This window comes from Rhinolophus hipposideros (genome assembly GCF_964194185.1).
Source record: "Rhinolophus hipposideros genome assembly, chromosome: 22".
NCBI classification, from domain to species: Eukaryota; Metazoa; Chordata; class Mammalia; order Chiroptera; family Rhinolophidae; genus Rhinolophus; species Rhinolophus hipposideros.
In genome coordinates, this window is record NC_138068.1 from 23,525,777 (window position 1) to 23,543,679 (window position 17,903).

Genomic DNA, 17,903 nt, shown 5'->3' on the forward strand with positions numbered 1-17,903 from the left:
ACCACAGCTGCTCAAACTCCTCCCACTGCCTCCTGCTCACATCCCCAGACACCTTCTCACCTCTATTCTTCCCCCTTTCCCTTCCTTTCTCCTCGCTTGCCTACACCCTGCCCTGTCCATACACCGGCCTTGCTCTGCTCTTGGCCAAGGCTTTGGAGGCCTTTTATTATCCAGTGGGGGCCTGGCCTCCCTGTGACAGGGGAGGAAAGAAAACAATACGCACAGCCACACGCTGCGCACACACCCACAGACTCAAACACAGGCAAACACTAAACCCCAAATGCGGCCCGCCTCCGAAAACCAAAAGCAACTGAACTCTCTCTTCCTGTCTCTGTCTCTCTGTCTCTCTCCAAGCCCACTCCCCACAAGGCTGGGATCTCAAATTTCAGCCCCCCCCCACGCCTCCCCCATTTCTTCCTCCTCCACCTTCCCCCTCTGGTTCCATGTTAGCACTTTGAACACAAGTGAAGTGACCCCCAGAGAGAGCAAAGGAGGAGGGCAGAGAGGTGAGGCTGGGGAGGAAGCCGCCAGTCCAGTCTATTTCAGGAAACGGAGAAAACCCTTGGGAGGCCAGGGAAATAGGCACTGTGGCCTTCTCCCTTGGGGTCTGGGGGGGATGTTGTACCCTGGGGGGGCCCTGGTTTAGTTGCTCTGACGGTAATGAGAGGTTGTTCTGTCCTGGAGCCGATTGTTTTGGGGCTACCTTTGGCTGGAGTGGGGAGACAGATGTTGGGGAGAAGAGCTTGGGGTGCAGCCCTGGAATCAGAGGTTCTGGCTCTAAATCCTCAGCTGATGGGCCAGTGGGAGGAAGTGGGTTGGGCTGCAGGCCCAGCCTGGTGGCTGAGCTCTTCTCCCTCTGCAGTTCAGCACCTCCAGGCTTCTTCTTTCTTGGAAGAACTGATCTTCTTCCTCCTGGGAGCAAAGGCAGGGAAAACGGATCATTCCTGGAAAGTCACTTGGTGATTTGGAGCTCCTCAGTAGTTGGATCCAAAGAAGAGCATTAAGTCACCAGTCTGAGTCTCACACTGCTGGCCAATCTCCAGAACCCAGCACTTCCCCAGGCCCCCCCTGTTCAGGTCCCTGCATTTTAACACCCAGCGTGATAAACAAGGGTTGCAAGCTGGGCAGCTGAAAGCACAGCCAGAGCCTCTTGTATTGCGCTGTTCACATGCCTGAGGACATGACCTGGACGTCTTCGGGGCCACTGATAGCAACGTGGTGAGGTCCGGGTAGGAAGCTCTCGGGCTGCTGACAACCCTGGCGGTGATCCGTCAGTGTCCCCAAAAGGTTGAGGGGTGAATCTGTGGAGCAAGAATCATCGTGTCCTCATGAGACTTTCCACTCAGGATAACAGTCTGTCAATTGTTCCCTATGTCCACTTTTCACCACCCCAAACCCAGAGTCACAACACAATTGATAGACCATAAGGGACCCAAGGCTGAGTTTTGAAGTCTCTCGGGACCCAGGCCTAGCGATTAAGTGCCCTGGTCCTGAATCTTGATTGCACTTTAGTAGGTGAGACTCAGTTTTCTCATCTATAAAATGGAGAGAGCAGTCCCTCATTAGTAAGGTGCGAGGGAGGGTCTTCTCGTTACCAGAGCTGTGCAGTAAGGTACCCCAACACTTAGTGGTTTAAGACAAAGACAACACCTATTTTACTCATAAATGTGCAATTTTGGCCAGGTTCAGTGGGCACGGCTTGACTCAGCTCCATTTGACGTCTGCTGGAGCAGCTTGCAGGATAGAGCCCAGAACCATCCAAAAGTTCATCCATTCACATACCTGAGACCTCTGCTGGGCTGTCAGCCAGACCATCTACACACAGCCTCTTCATGTGACCGTGGCTTCCTCATGGCCTGGTGGCTGCATTCCAAGGGTGAGCATCTCCAGAAAGACCAGCAGAAGGCAAATGACCCTTTATGACCTAGCCTCAGGAATCACGCAGGGTCAACTATTCTACGTTCTATTTATAGAGGCAGTCACAAAGTCCCACCCAAGTTCAAGGGGAGGAAGAATACACTACCTTTTGATGGGGAGTGGCAGTTTCAGTCCAGAGTGTTAACCATTGCACAATGGAACCGGGAGTGGCAGCTTCAGAAGATCATGTGGGATGGGAAATATTGTTAGGAAATACATCCACCATAGGAGGGAAGGATGAGAAAATGCCATTTAAGTATTTAGCATGTAAGTGCTCAATAGTTAGTAGCTGTTATTATTATTGTCCGTATTCTTAAGAAAGATCTAGCATCTCTGCATAAAAATGTCCTAGAGGCCCTCCAGTAGTGAAAGGTGCAGCAGGAAGTGGGGTTGTTTCTATTGGGGCTGCCAGAGAAATTGTCCCAGAGACACACTGGGACTTTTTCAAAGTCACCCAGTATATAAGCACCCCGTGAGTTCTCAGCCAGGCATGCCTTGGGCACAGCTGCCTCTGCTGTTAGCAACACTTGTTGCTCTTTCCTCGGGGTATCCACCTTGGCCTCAGTTTCCCCTCTGAACAATGGGAATGGCCCAGCTGTGCCGCTCCAGAGGCTGAGGGGATCGGCGTGGAGAGAATGTACCCTCTGTTGTGTTGCTCAGCCTGGGCCACTAGCCACATCCGTCCTTTTTCAGGCCTGGGGAGCTCAGTTGCCTCTAAGCCCGCATCTGGCACTCATTTCAGGACGTGAAGAATGAACCTGCCAGGTCGAGGGACAGATCTATTTTGGAACCTGGGACTCCCACGGAGGCGCAGAGGAGCCTGTGACCCAGAGAACCGATAGGCCCCTCTGTATTTTGTTTGTTTTTATTAAACAAGCACAGCATGTCCCTCATAGAAAAGTCAGAAAAACATATTAGCAAGAGGAAAAAAAATAAATATTGCCTGTGTTCTCACCAGCCGTAAGCAAAATCCACAGCTACATTTTGGAGTATTTTCCTCCCCATCGCTTCCGTCTCTATATAGATGCATATATTTTTGGATGTGTTTTCTAGCAAAAAAACCCCCAAACAAACAAAAAACCAAAAGCACATTCTCTAAACTTAAAAAAAAATTTTTTTTACTGATTTTGGATTTATTTTTTGAAAAAAGAAATCAGAAAAGTGCACAGAATAACATAACATAACCCTATATACCCATCACTCCAAAACGAGCACATGTCACCATTTTACAAATTTGTCCTGGGTTTTTAAAGAAGTGAAATATGATTAGAGGTAAAGTTGGCGTCCCTCATCTCCTCCTTCCCAGTCACATTTTCTCTCCCTCCCTGACCATAGGCCCATATATACCCATAAATAAAGCATCTTACTTTTGTTTTCAACACTTAAAAATATATGCTCTTAAACTGTAAGCAATGTCCTGCCTGCACAGTATGTTTTCCAGGTCTATCCAAATTCCACAGGTACATCTCACGACGAGCACCATTTTCTTGTCCCTGCTGTGCAGCGTTGCCTCAAATACCCCTCTTTACTTATCCAGTCCCCGGCAGACGGTGGACCTTTGTGTCGATTCAATTCTATCATTCCTAACAAGGCTGCTGTGGCTGTCTTATGCACGAGCCCTGTGTTCATGAGCAGAGGTTTCTCTACGGTGCTAAGACAGGAGTGTTCCTCCTGGGATGTGGAGGATACGCAGTGCCAGCCCGAGGAGACGACCAAGCAGTGCTTCCCAGAGGCCAGTTACAGCCCACCAACGGGGCCCCAACGGTTCCATGGCTCTGCCTTCCGGCCAGCTGGCCCTTAGCATTGTCAGGCTTTACTTTTGTGGCAATTTGGTGGCTGTGAAACGGTGCACGTATTTTATACCCTGTTTTTCCTATTTAACTTTCTGTTATGAACTACTTTCCTTAGCAGGAGATTCTTGCCTAAGCACATTTCACGGTGGCATAAGCCACCGCTGGGGCGCTGCTGAGATTTTCTTAACTGACTTGCTGTTGTTGGATACTGGGTTTTGTTTTTGTGGTAAATTGCAAAACTGACCAGAAAAGAAGAAAGGGATCTCAGCCCGAATATCAAGCCAAATTTACCTCTACCCCTACACCTGATCTCTCTCTCTCTCTCTCTCTCTCTCTTTTTCTGCACATGTGGAGGCTGGATTCCTTGGGAGAATGAGGCCCAAGCTTGAGTCCACAGGCCTTTGGAATGACATGGCACATTCCTGGATCCTGAGAAGGCTGTGGCAGAACAGAGGAAAGGAACAGACCGCCCTGAGAGTCAAGGCCTTCACAGACCTTGCCCTGCCTCTAACTTGCTGTGTGACCTGGGGCTGGTTGCTGTCCATCTCTGGGCCTCCCTTTTCCCTCCATTTGAGAAGGGAGAATGGTCTGACTCCATTGTTTTCCAGCTGTCTGTTTTTGGGCAAGTTATTTAACCTCCCTATGCCTCAGTTTCCTCATCTGCACAACGGGAATGGCCCAGTCCCCAGGGTTATGGTGAGGATTAAAATGTACAGTGACTGGGGCTCAGTAACTGCTAAGAATTACTGTTATTACTCTTATTTTATCATTCGATTGCTATTGTTATGGCTGCCTTTAGCATTAATGAGATCCTTTCTGAGATCCCTTCCGGCTTTCAGATTGGCCTGGTTGTTGCCTGTACCTCCACCCTCTGCCAGTATCGCGGGACAGTGTTCACCTATGCTCTACCCTTGAGCTCCCTTCCACAAGATGGACCCCACTTCTCCCTTCCTGCTCTAGCCTTACAGCTTTCCTTGCCCCACTCCCTTCTGTAGGAGCTCAAGCTTTCCTCCCCTGAAAAAGATCGTTTCCACCCAGAGAAGTCAGGACCAGAAATCATCCCTGAGAGTTAAATGGCGGATTTGTTTTGGGGAGCCTGGAGGGAGCAGGAAGGAGTGAGGGAGGAAGTGGAGCCTTAAGCATTTGCTACCTCAAAGAGGACAGTGCTTCATCATATCCCAGGGGACAGGGTTCCCCCACGTTCTTTGTGCTTCTCTGCCCACCTTGGCTTCTGGCCCACCCTCCCAGCTCTTCTCTCTCAGTCCTGCCCCAGCCCCACTGGAGAGCAGCAACTAGGGCTGTTCTCTTCTTGCCCCAGTTGATTAAAATGCAGAAGGTGCCTCTGTCCAAAAAATGTAGCTAGGCCCTAATTGCTCCCAGCCTTGCTGGCTGAGTGTCCATGGCTGCTGGCTGCCCTCATCCAACACTGGATGGGACTCAGGGATGAGGGAGCAGAGGCCAGAGTGGATCACAAACCAGACTTGAGACTCCTGGTGCAGTGCTCAGGCTGTGCAAGAAACATTGTGAGTGGCGGGTGGGGTGGATGGCCCATTGATCACTCCCCGGCTTTCAGTTTCTTCATCTGCACCATGGAGATGATAATAGATTTCATGCTTAGAACGGTGCCTGGCCCACTGTAAGCACTTGATAAATTCTCCATAAGACTAGCCCTCAGGCTCCCACTGTTCCCTCAGCTCAGCTTTCCCTCCATGAAACTGCTCTCAATCAGACACTTGAAGCCATAGTCCAGGGAAGGGCCCCCCAACTGCCCCCTTCAGAGCTCTACCCTGGCACCAAGCAGTCACAGGGGCTCACAACTCCTTTATCAGTTTCAGGTGAGCCCCCTCCACTGCTAGGCACAGCGCTGCATGCTGCTCTCTCTTTTCTTATTCTGATAAAACAACCATTGACTGAGTGACAGAAAATCTGGAAGGACACAAAGCAAAGAGTTAAAATTGGGTTCAGCCTCCTTGCTGCCCCTCCCCCAGCTCTCTACACACAGACAGCTCCCAGGATCCTCCTGCACTCGTGGGCCCCGTAGCTCCCTTTGTTTTCTGCACAATGGGGTCTGGCTGAGCCCCATCGGCTCCTGAGCCCTGCCTCAAGCTTTTTCGTCACTGCATAGTTTACCAGCACAGTGGCTGGGCCACCCTGTCAGTGGAGCCAGGCCCTTGATGGACCTCTGGGCTGAAGCCCAGTTCCTTCTATTCTAACAGAACTGTAGGAAAGGCCCTCGTTTGTGCCTCTTTGTCCACAGGGGCACCATTTCTCTAAGACAGATCCCTGGACATGAGGCGGATGGATGGCGCATGCTTTGTGTGTGAGGGCACCGTCAAATCCCATCTCCCTAGCAGGCTGTGCTAGACCTGCACACTCACTGCTCCTAGCCATGTGTCAGGGCCCCTGTTACCGCGACTCCTCCACCCTGGCAGTCTCCAGCCTGCTGGTCTCTCCTGTTTTCTTGTTCCATTCAAGGTGATTAGAGGGCTGAGTATCATCTCATAGCTGTGCTGCTGGTGCTTGTCTCTCAGTCAACCGGATCTTACTGGCTAAGATCCGTGTTCATTTCTGTCTCAGGGATCACTGTCACAGTCACCTGCAGGAATCAGAGATCAGGGAAGAAGTTCAGGTCCACAGAGGTAGTGCAGGGAGAGCTTTGGATTCAGGGTTCTGGAGCTAGGTGGCCTGGGTTCAAATCCTGCTATGCCCCTTGTTGGCTGTGTGACTTTGGGCAAACTACTCAACATCTCTGAGCCTCAGCTGGGTCATCAGAAAACCCAGGCTACTATGAGCATCTAGTTCAGATGGCTACTATGAAGTTTGGATGAGTTAGTATATGGTCAGTGCTTCGAACAGTGCTGGGCACATTAGCTGCTGGCACGCATACGTGGGCACCTATGTTACAGTAATGAGAAGGGGTGGGATATCAGGAGAGAGCTAGTAATAGCTATTGTTTATTCAACACTGACTTGCCAAGTGCTTTGTATGAACTGGCTTATTTAATCTTTATAAGTAGGGGAACCTATATCTCCAGGAGGTAAAGGGACACGCTGGCCTAGATTTCAGGGCTGTTCCCCTCCCATGTGCTGTTGTTCAGGTCTCAGTGGGAAGGGTGGTTGGTGTGAGGGTGGCCTGGTCCGGCCGGGAAATGGGAATTCCAGGGCTGGATCCTGGTCCAGAGCATGAGCCTTGATGAGGAACAGATGTACACAGAGTCGGGGCTCCCACCCACCCTTTCTCCGCAGTCTGGGGTGGCGGGTTGGCGATAGCTTCCAGATGGGTTTGGCTCTGAGCGGTACCTTAAGTGACTCGATCTGGGTCCCTGCGGGGGCAGGACTGAAGGCCTCCTTCCTGGCTTTCCACCCCTCTGGCCCTAGTAGATACCTGAGAAGTTACCTGGGTTTGGGCCAGGTGACCTTGGGAATGTCAGCCTTGCTCAGAGCCTCAGTTCCCTCATCTGAAAAACAGGCATTCTCCATCAAGCTGACCGGGCAGAGCTGTTGTATGTCGGGAAACCTGAGGAGGAACATGAGAGGATCTTCCAAACTGTGGAGGGTTGTGCACACAAGACAGAATCTCCCAGACCAGGTGCCTGCCCCTGAGGAAGTAGAAATTTTATTTATTTATTTATTTATTTATTTATTTATTTATTTATTTATTTATTTATTTATCTATTTATTCTTTTTGTTTTTTTTAAAATTTATTGGGGTGACAATTGTTAGTAAAATTTTTTGTTTGTTTTTAATTTTCTCTTTTTACTTATTTTCTGAATGTATAATAGATTCATAGCACAAAATCTCATAGGTACAAAAGGGGAGATAGTGAAAGTGAGTCTCTCTCCCACTCCTGTCCTCCAGGTACCCAGAGACTCCCTTCCCTGAGGCAACCCTTTTCACCAATTTCTTGTAAATCTTTCCGGAGTTATTTTATGTACATTCAAGGAAATCCACAAAGGAATTTTTTTACCCCGTGATGGCAAACTTCACCCACTATTCTGCACTGTCCTTTTGTTATTTAACAATACATTTTAGAGATCTTTCTACATCACTCCCTAAAAGGCGCCTCATTCTTTTTGACGCAGGAACAAGATGACATTCAAAACATCGCAGAGCTGTCTGCATGGACACTGACCAATCAGAATGGATCCCCGCAGTGCACAACCCCTACAGCTGCTCAATTTGGCACTCTGCGTCTGCGCAATGTTTTCATTGTATGGATGTGCCGACTTGTACTCCTCTAGTCTCCAAGTGGTGGCACTTAGGCTGTTTCTAATGCCTTACTTTTTCAGTCAAGGTTGCAATGAACATTCATTTTGTCTGTATGCGGGGGGACATAAGTAGGATAATTTTCTACAGGTGAAATGGCATTCTACATCAACACATAACAAACTATTTCAACCCATACCTCACACCATATACAAAAATTAACTTGAAATGGACCATAGATCTAAGCGTCAAACCTAAACCAGTAAAACATCCAGACAAAAACATAGGAGAAAATCTTTGTGACTTTGGTCAGGCAAAGATATTTTTAGACAAGACACAAAAGGTATGAACCATAAAAGAAAACAAATAATAAATTTGACTTATTCAGAATTTAAAACTTCTCTATTAATAACACTGCTAAGAAAATGAAAAGACAAGGCATAGATTGGGAGAAAATATTTGCAAAAGTTATATCTGATGAAATACTTGCATCCAGAATATACAGAGGGTGCCAAAAAGATGTATATGTATTTTAAGAAAGGAAAAAACTGTATTAAAATTATGCTGATGGTAACCACTTTGAGCACCTATGGTAATTGCAGATGTCGAATGTGACTTGTATTCATCTTTTGTTATTGGTATATATTATTACAATTTTAATACTAGTTTTTCCTTTCTTAAAATGTGTACACATTTTTTGGCACCCTCTGTATATAAAGAACTTTCACAATTCAATAATAAGAAAACAAATAATCCAATAAAAATGGACAAAAGATTTAAAAAGATATTTTGCTAAAATATAGGTATAGATGGCCAATAAGCATGGGAAAATATACTCAATGTTATCTGTAAAAGCAAATTAAAGCTAATAAGTGAGATACCACTTATTAAATTGGCTAAAGTTTAAAATAACTGATAATACCAAGTGCTGGTGAGGGGACATAGCAACTGAAACTGGGAAAAACAATTTGGCAAATTTTTATAAAATTAAATGTATACTTACCATGTGACCTAGCAATCCTACTGCTAGGTATTTACCCAAGAGAAGTGAAAATTGTGAAAAAACTGTACACAAATGTTTACAGCAGCTTTTCTCATAATCATCAAAAAATGGAAACAACTGTCCTCCAACAGGTGAATGGATAAACAATGGATATTATTCGGCAATAGAAAAAGATGAATTCTTGATATACACAAAAATAGGAGGAATCTCAAAGGTATGATGTGGAGTGAAAAAGCCAGACTACAAAAGTTACATACTGTATATATTCCCACTTATGTGATGTTCTGGAAGGGGCAAAGCCACATGGCAGAAAGCAACCCGTTAGTGTTTGTCGGGGGTTGGGGTTGGGGGTGGGGTAGAGATGGGACAAGATCAACTGCCAGGAGGTATGAAAACTTTCTGGGGTGACGGAACTGTTCTAGATCATGATTGTGGTAGTAACCCCACTGTATATGTTTGTCAAAATGCAATGAACTTTACATCTCAAATGATTACATTTTATTTACTGTAGTAATTTATATTCCAATCAACCTGATGTTGAAGAAAACCATACATGTGTTGGTAAATTTGATAGCTATTTCCAAATATCCACAGAGATAGAGATTGTACCTGTTTATTTATTCGCCCTGATCGTGTGAGCGCAGGTCTTTGAAGGATGAGTAGGGAGTGGGAAGTGGGGTTTGGATGCCCAGACTGGAGGCTGTTTCCTGGGGCCTTGGGGCAGTGGCTGGAGCCTGATCCGCTGCAGCCTGTGGATGGCACGGGTAGAGGCTGCTGCTTGCCAGGTAACACAGATATCCAGAGCCGCTTTGGGGTCATTCATTCATCCATTTAACAGCGACTAGGTCCCACCCTTGCGGCTGACTGAGACCGTGCACTGGGATCCAGACAGGAGTCACACCCAGACCTTCCCCTCATGGAGCCCCCCGTTTAGGGGCAAGATAGACATACTGAGTCAGGGACAGCACAGGTGCAACCAACAGGACCAACAGTGGTGCAGAGCTGATGGGAGAGGCACCTTGCCTACCTAGGCGGTTGTCAGGGAAGGCTTCCAGGAGGAGGCAGAGTAAGAGCTAAAACCTGTAAGCTGATCAAATTAATCAGATCTTCTACAGACACTCAGGCTGTTTTCAGTTTTTTGTAATCACGCAGGCTGCAGAGAACAGATGTACGCCATGTACACCTGTGAGTTTGCAGATGGATGAGGCTAATCAGAGGATGAACCCCTAGAAGTGGTTGCTGGGTCATGGGACATGCGCACTGTAATTTTGATTGATATTGTCAACTAGTCTTCTGCAGAGGTTGGGCCATGTCCCTCCCCCTAGGAAGGTAGGGAGAGCACCAGCTTATTTACAGTCTTGCCAAAGCCCCGTGGTTTCAAAATTTGGCTCCTTGCCAATCAGATAGGTGAAAAATGTTAGTTCTGTGTGACTTCATTGTCATTTAATTTGAGTGGGGTTGACATTGCTTTCCTCTGTGTAAGAGCCACTTGGAGTTCCTTTTCCAGATGCTGAGCAGAAAGACAGCAGTGGAGCTCTGGGCGCATTTCCTCCACATGATACACATCTTCCTGGCTGAATGGGATGTGCCCCGTGGACGTGCGCTGTGGGCGCCTACACATGGAGTAGCCGCCTGGTGGAGGGCAAAGTTTTCAGTTCCCATTCCACTACTTACTTTCTGAGCCTCAGATTCTTCATCCGTGAAAAGTAGGAATAATAAAAAAATCCACTTCTGAGGGCTCTGGGAAGGATGGTTTTAAGTTTTTAATGTTAAACGCCTGACATAATTCCTGGATAATTCCTGGCTCAGACTTAGTGCTTGAGAAATGTTGGTTTAGTGAATAAATGAAATACACATCATAATAAAAACTATTATTGAGCACTTACTGTGTATGCAAACCATTTCTCATATATTCACTTACTTAAACCTCACAGTGACATCATGAGGCATACTCTTATTATTCCCTTTTACAGATGAGGAAACTGAGGCACAGGAAACTGAAGAAACATACAGGATCTTGCCTAAGAGCACATAGCTGATCAGCGGTGGAGGTGGGATTTGTGGCCTTGCTGTCTGGCTCTTACCTGCCTCAATTCCCTGCCCCTCCACCCTAGCAGTGCCACTATCAACCCCTAAAGACCCCTGTTCCAATTGTCTATTGCTGCAAAACAAACCTTTCCAACCTTAGTGGCATGAAGCAACAACCATTTATTATGCTCATGGGTCTGAGGATCAGGAGTTCAGAAGGGGCAGAGTGGGCTAACTTATCTCTGCTGGGGCCTTAGCTAGGAAGACGCTATAGCTGGGGGCTGGAGCAGCTGGGACTGGAGGACCCGCTTCCAAGATGGCTTCTTCGGTTACAGGTCTGGTTGGATGATCTATTCTACCTTTGTGGGTATCAGGTTGAATGAAAGATTATAGGTGAGGAAGGGAGTCATGGAGGGTTGGGGAACCAGCAGTCCCCAGAGGGAAGTCCCTGTATTCTAGGATCTGGCAGCCCAGGAGGCTTGGGAGTTCTGGAGTGGGCACCCTCATGAGTAGCTTCTCCAGGCCTTTGCAAATGCTGTGTCCTATAGCTGGGAACCCACCCCTCTCGATTGACTCATCGTCATTCTTCAGTCGTCAGCTTAATTATCTGGTTCTAGAGGAGGAGCTCCCACCCCCCAGGCTGTAGATGGATTTTCTGTTCCTCCTCCTAGATCTGGTCCTCTGTAGAAGGCCTTTTCATATCATTGTAATTGACTTGTGTCTAGACTGGAAAGCTCAAGTGACAAGGCCTGGGTCTTTATCACCAGCACCCAGCACAACACCAGGCACACAGCAGCCACTTTTGTATATTTATTGAATGGATGGGTAATTGAAATTGATGAATTTTGAATGACTTTAACTTGAGCCTCTGCTATTCAGAGCTTGCAGGGTTTCTGTGAGGGCGGCAGGAGATAAGGATGTGAAAATGTTCCCACCTAAAAGGAAGTCCGTAAAATGGGACTTAGGACCTACATCGAAGAGAGTTAAGCAAAGGAAATGCAATACTGCCTCTAAAGCACTGTCCGGCACATAGTAGGTGCTCAGTATATATGTAAGACATTATTAATAGTCATGATCATGATTACTATTATTAGTTTTTATAAGAATGAACATTTCCTGAGTCAGGAGGATGGTTTGAAATTTTCCTATAAGTGAAAATGGAGATATAATATAATATATAAATATAAGGCTCCCCGAGTTCTGAGGGCTGCCCCCCCCCCCCACGTGTCTGGATGTCTTGGCAGGAGATCAGGAACAGGCATGATTACTGGCTGTGGAATGCTGGGCTTGGGTCTTCCTCTGAATGCCACTCAGCCAAGCCACCATCGCAATTTTTGTCTTAGCTTGAGGCAGCCTTCTCGACCCTTCCTAGGTCCTGCTGGGTAGGAGAGAGAAGCAGTAAATTCGTCTTTCAAAAAAGCGCCCCCCTTAACAATCTGAGCTGCTGCCCTGTTGCTGGTTGGGTGGCGCCCTCTAGTGTAAGAGGTGGGAACTACAGACAGGGCTACGGTGTCTGATTGGGATGGAGGCCAAGTGAACGCAGTGGGTGAGGAAACGATGCTGAGGGGCCCCTGGTGTGGCCCCGTTGGGGTGCGGGCGGAAGAAGTTTGTCAGGAACCCCTCAGCTCCGGCCAAGCCTTTGTTCTCTCCCACTGGAATAGCGTCGGAGGGGCCGGCAGCTAGAACCTCCCTTTGGGCTCTGCCCACTGCCCTCTCTGGCTGGATGCCCTGGGCCAGTTTCTGGGCTTCTCTATGAGCTTCTCCTGTAAGAGGCAGTTAATGGGATGCTCTCCTTTCCAGTAAAACGCCTCAATCTTCAGGAAAACGTGGGAGAGGCTGGGATTGGAAAGGATTATGAGCTGGAGGGGAGGGAATGTCTGAGCTCGGAAGGTTACAGGAAGCACCTAGGCCCCGAAGAGACTCTATCTCCTAAAAAATAACCTTGTCCACAGACCACAGTTGGAGACAGAGGACTAGTTCACCTGAGGGAAAGAACATGGTCAGGGGAATGCCAGACGGGAAGCTGCCACTGCTGTCCTGGTCTCTTAAAATTGTGGAATTTAGAAACTTCAGCGCCCTAGCATTTCAATCTTATCAGAAAACTATGTAGAATCTATACATATATATTATACATATATGAATATATGTATAGATTCTACATATGTGAATATATGTATATAGTCTACATATGTGAATATATGTATAGATTCTATATATGTGAATATATGTATAGATTCTACATATGTGAATATATGTATACAGTCTACACAGTTTTCTGATATATATATATATATATATATATATATATCAGAATATAAATATATGTCAAACTATAAAATCAGATTGTTGAGCCTTGAGGTCAGAATCAGCATTGCAACCTCCTCAAATTTAGACCCCAGCACTCTGGGGCTGGCGGTCATCTGAGAGCCACCTTCTCCACTGAGCTTGTCCTGGAAGGAGTGAGCTCCCACCGTCTGTTTTCAAACTTGTTCACATTTATTAAGTCTGAGGTGGGGCCCTGAAATCCGAATTTTTAAAAAGGCACCACAGAGGATGCTGTTGGGCTACTCAGATTTGGGCAATGGATTCAATCCAATCATACCTTTTCTTCTTCTATCAAGTGGGGAAACTGAGGCCCAGAAAGAGAAAATGATCTGGCCTTGACCCCACAGGCTGCTGATAATAGGCTGGGACTCGAAACTGTGCCTTCCAAAGATGAGGCCCCTCTCAGCAGCAGCCCAGGGTGTTTAAATGGTTCTATGGGATTGTTGCACTTCCTAGGTGTCCCTGGCCCCTCAGACATGCCATACAGAACACGGATGGGTTCCTGGGGCCACTTCTGTGCTCATGGGGCTGAGAGTCACTGGGGGTGGGGGGAGCACAGTGTTGTTCTCTTCTGTCTCTGGCAGAGCCCCCTTCTTGAGGGGCCTGGAGGGGCTGACATACCTTGGCCCTCTCCGCCCTGAGCATTCCAGTGCAAACCACCCACATGGTTTAGATTTGGCTACTCTAAACTCATCAGCATCATGGTTTTGTAACACCCGTTGGACGCCCAAGAAGCATTTGCAAGTTTCTTTTTTCTCTTCCCTTTATTAAAAAAAAAAAAAAAAAAAAAAAAAAAGTTGAGGTCTTGAAATAACAAATAACAACAGGGCATTTCAGAGGCACAAACTTTTGCAGAATAGAAGCTGGTGGTCTGGCCAGGCAAGGAGGGGCTCTAGCTGTCCTCACAGAGGTAAGAGGGGGAAGTGAAAGTGACGGTGGGCCTTGAGGGGTCAGGGGGTCCCCATGTGCCTGGCGGAGGGATGCGTGAGGCCAGGCACTCTCTTGGGGTGGAGGAGTGATATTTCATCACCTTAGCTTGCCCCAGACTGCTGACACCACTTTCTCCAGCCACCCCAAGCCCCTCAGGACTCAGATTCTTCCTGCTCCTAACTGCTGAACCCTCTGAGTTCAGGCCAGCCAGTAATACCAATGCAAATCAGGAGCCACTTCCTGGGGATTTGGGGATACAAGGAAGAGGAGGTATCCTGATGATGGAATGACAGCCAGTGATGACAAACCTACTTCTAAGCTGGTCTAGCCTGAGACTCCTCCCACTTCTTTCTGCCTGGCATGTGAGGTATCACAGGGAAACACAAATGCTCAGGGTGTCAGTGGTGGTTTGGGTAACGGGGAATCTTCTCCTGCTCCAGACCCAACAACTTCCTCTATCGCCTCCCCAAAGCCCCCCAAAGTCTCCTCTCAGCTGTGGACATGTAGAGCAGGTCAACTAACAGGTGGAAGGCACAGCACTTGGGTTCCCTCTGTGACCTCATACAATTCTTTTCCTTCTCAGACCTCAGTTGCCCCATGGGTACAATGGGGAGGAGGCTCCAGGGTAAGGAACAGAGTGGTCTGGATAATCTCCAAGTTCCTTTCAGCTCTGATGACCTCTTCTAGGCTGAGCCAGTTGTCCCAGGGATGGCAGCCCCACCTGCTGCAGCATTTGGGTCCCCAAAGGACATGGGAGTACAGTCAGCTTGGGAAGAGGGAGGATGCTGAAGGAGCACGGATGGGTACAGCAGGCAGATTCCAGGGGGCCAGACTCAGCTGCCACAGGGGCACTGGGCTGGCTGTCCCGCCAGAGGCCCCAGCATGGCTCCCCCATGGCCCGCTGGGCACCGGGTGGCTCCAGAGCCTCTTCCGGAGGCTTCCTAGGGGAGCTGGTGCCGAGGGCTGTGGAAATGGCCTCCAGCTATAGGCCGGAGCAGGAAGCGCTGGCAGCCCTGGGGTCTGGGTCTCCTCTGGCGCAGAAGCAGGGCTCCCAGGACTCAATCATCCTGCCTGTGCTGTGGCCTGGGTCCCGCCCTTGGACACCCCTTCTCTGCAAAGGTGGGGTCAGGACAAGGTCAGGGAAAGGGGAAAGGCTTAGAAAAAGATGCTTGCTGTGTAGATAGAAAGAATGGCTTGGGAGTGGGTGGGTGGGCAGGGAACAGGCATTTGATCTGTCAAAGTGTGTGTGTGTGTGTGTGTGTGTGTGTGTGTGAAAGAGATAGAGGAGAGAGAGAGAGAGAGAGAGAGAGAGAGAGAGAGAGAGAGAGAGAGAGAGAGGATACTATGAAGAACAGGAAGCAAAATAGGAGGAAAGGAAAAGAAAGGAAGACAGGTAAAAGGAAAATGAAAAAGAAGAAAAAGGAAGAGGTAAGGAGGAGAGGAGAAAAGGAGGAATGAGGGGGAAATAGAGATGGAAGAAATACAAGAAATAAAGGAGAAAAAAGGTAGATTGACACAGAAAAAAGAGAAGGGGTAGGGGAGAAAGATAAAAGGAAAGAAAAGCAGCAGCAGCAAGAAAGCGAAAGGATGAGGAAGAAAGCAAGCCGGCTTGGAAGAGGGTGGACATGGCTGCAGGCCAGCCCCGGGCTCCTTAGGCCTGTGGCCTGCCAGGCCTCATGTCCAGCTTTCGGTCCAGCTTTTTGTCCTTGCGCGGTCGCCGGTCTCTCCGGCCCTTCTTCTGGCTGGGGTTTCTCTCTGCAGCAAGAGCATAGGGTGTTGTTTGTGAGGCAGGTTGGGCCCTGGGATGTCCCTCAATCCTTTGTCAGCCCTCAGGTGAGGATAGTATCTGGGGGACAGGGTGAGGGGCTGCCTGAGTGACCATGACCAGCTTTGAAGGTGGGACTATGGGGTGAGTGGCTTTGCGTCCCCATCCCTTCCCTATGCCGACCTGATGTCTGTCCATCCACCCACCCACCTACCCACCTTCCCATCCACCCACCCATCCATGTAGCCGACAAATGTTAACTGCGCACCTGCTATGTGCCAGGGCCTGTCTAGACACCAGTGAGGCAGGCTGTACAAGGCATACAAAGGGCTTGCTCGCACTGGCGGTCATGGACACTAAGCAAGCAAACACAAGAATGGCACCATCGTTGCAGAAAGATGTAAGTGCTCTGTGATGTGATGGAAAGTGACTCTTGGTAGGGGGAAGCTTTTGGAAGACCTCTCTCAGGAGGAGACATTTGAGCTGAAACCTGGTGGATGCAAGGAGCCCACAGTAGGGTTGTTGTGAGAATTAAAGGAGTTGTGAATACTAAGCATTTAGCACAGTGCCCAGCACGTGGTAAATGCTTTATGAATGTTTGTTGCTGCTGCTGTTTTTGTTGTTGTTGTTATTCTGATCATTATCTGGGGGAAGAGCTTTCCTCCCTCAAGCCCCCCATAGCCAATTAGCTACCAGCTCTCCGAAGCCATGAGAGGTGTGGCCACAGTAACAAATGTCGTAGAGAACTGTCTGTCGGGGTTCCTCCCTGGGTCTGGGCTCTCTTAGTGTCTCTGATCCCATCTCAATCTCACCTTCTTTCCCCGACTGCCCACCATGACTCCCAGAGTCCCCCATCTCTGTTATTTATACTTCCAACCAACCCACATACCACAAGTCCTTCTGAAACCAGAGGTGTCCCTGGGTTCACTTCCCAGATCCACCATATCCCAACTGTGTGGCTCGGGTCACCTGGCTCCAGGTTCCTCACCCTTAAGCACGACTTTAGATTCCTTTTTGTTCATAGACTTGCATGTGAATTCCAGGTCCACACTTCCCTAGCTGTGTGAGACTTGGGCAAGTAACTTAACCTCTCTGGGCCTCAATAACCTTACCTGTAAGACGAGAATAATAACAATACTGACTTCATTGTGTCATTGTGCAGATTAAATGACTTAATGAGTGTAGAGAATTAGCACAGTGTTGGCACACAGTAAATACATAGTTAATGGTAGCTCATTCCATATTGGCTAACTACAACTCACCATTCACATCTTACTTACCACACTCTGTGGCCTCTCTTTTTTACAACAGCAGTTCTTAAGAGCCCCTAGGGGTAGTTTGGAAACCTGCGTGGGGATCTTGAAGAAGGGGACCTCAGCGGCATTCAGTGGACAAGGATCGGGGGCTGATCCCTGTCCTACAAAGAAGAGTTGTCCCCATTCCATCCAGTTCTCATATAGCTAAGAAATCTGCTTTGCTCGGAGCAGAACTCCCTCTGGCGTGTGAATGCCAGTGGTTTTGGAACACTTGTCCCATTCACTGACTAGTCTAGGGCTGCCAGTGTGGTGTCAATCAAGAGGTCAGACAGTTGTGTTGACATGACTAAGAGCTGGTCAGCATTAGGGAAATTGTGTCTCTAGTGGCAATGTGGCTGTGCACTTGAACCCTGACCTCAGCCATCACTGTCACCGTGATTCTACTTCACTGAGTATTGTCTGGGGGTATTGGGCCTGAGCGCTGCCATAATGAAATTTCTTTTGTTTCTCTTTTATATGATGGTTAGGGCACGATGCTGATTTTTAAAAAATGACCTGTGCACGTAGGTTACACGATGCATGAATTTTATTTCAGAGTAGTAAAGAGGGCATTCCTTGTGATTGAAAGTGTTGAGAACCCCTGATGTAAAGGACAAGCTCGATCTGCCTACCCATCTGGGA

General features: G+C 48.1%; 1 protein-coding gene across 1 annotated transcript in view; it reads right to left on the bottom strand.

The window, feature by feature from the left end:
• Positions 1-15,852: 15,852 nt before the first annotated feature.
• The window catches only part of RSPO4 (R-spondin 4), a gene marked incomplete at its 3' end in the record, with an annotated part of 32,998 nt that continues 30,947 nt past the window's right edge, over positions 15,853-17,903 (bottom strand). The window contains exon 5 of the mRNA XM_081033256.1: positions 15,853-15,956. Coding sequence (XP_080889382.1) covers positions 15,853-15,956 — 104 coding nt within the window. The remainder of the gene's footprint in view (positions 15,957-17,903) is intronic.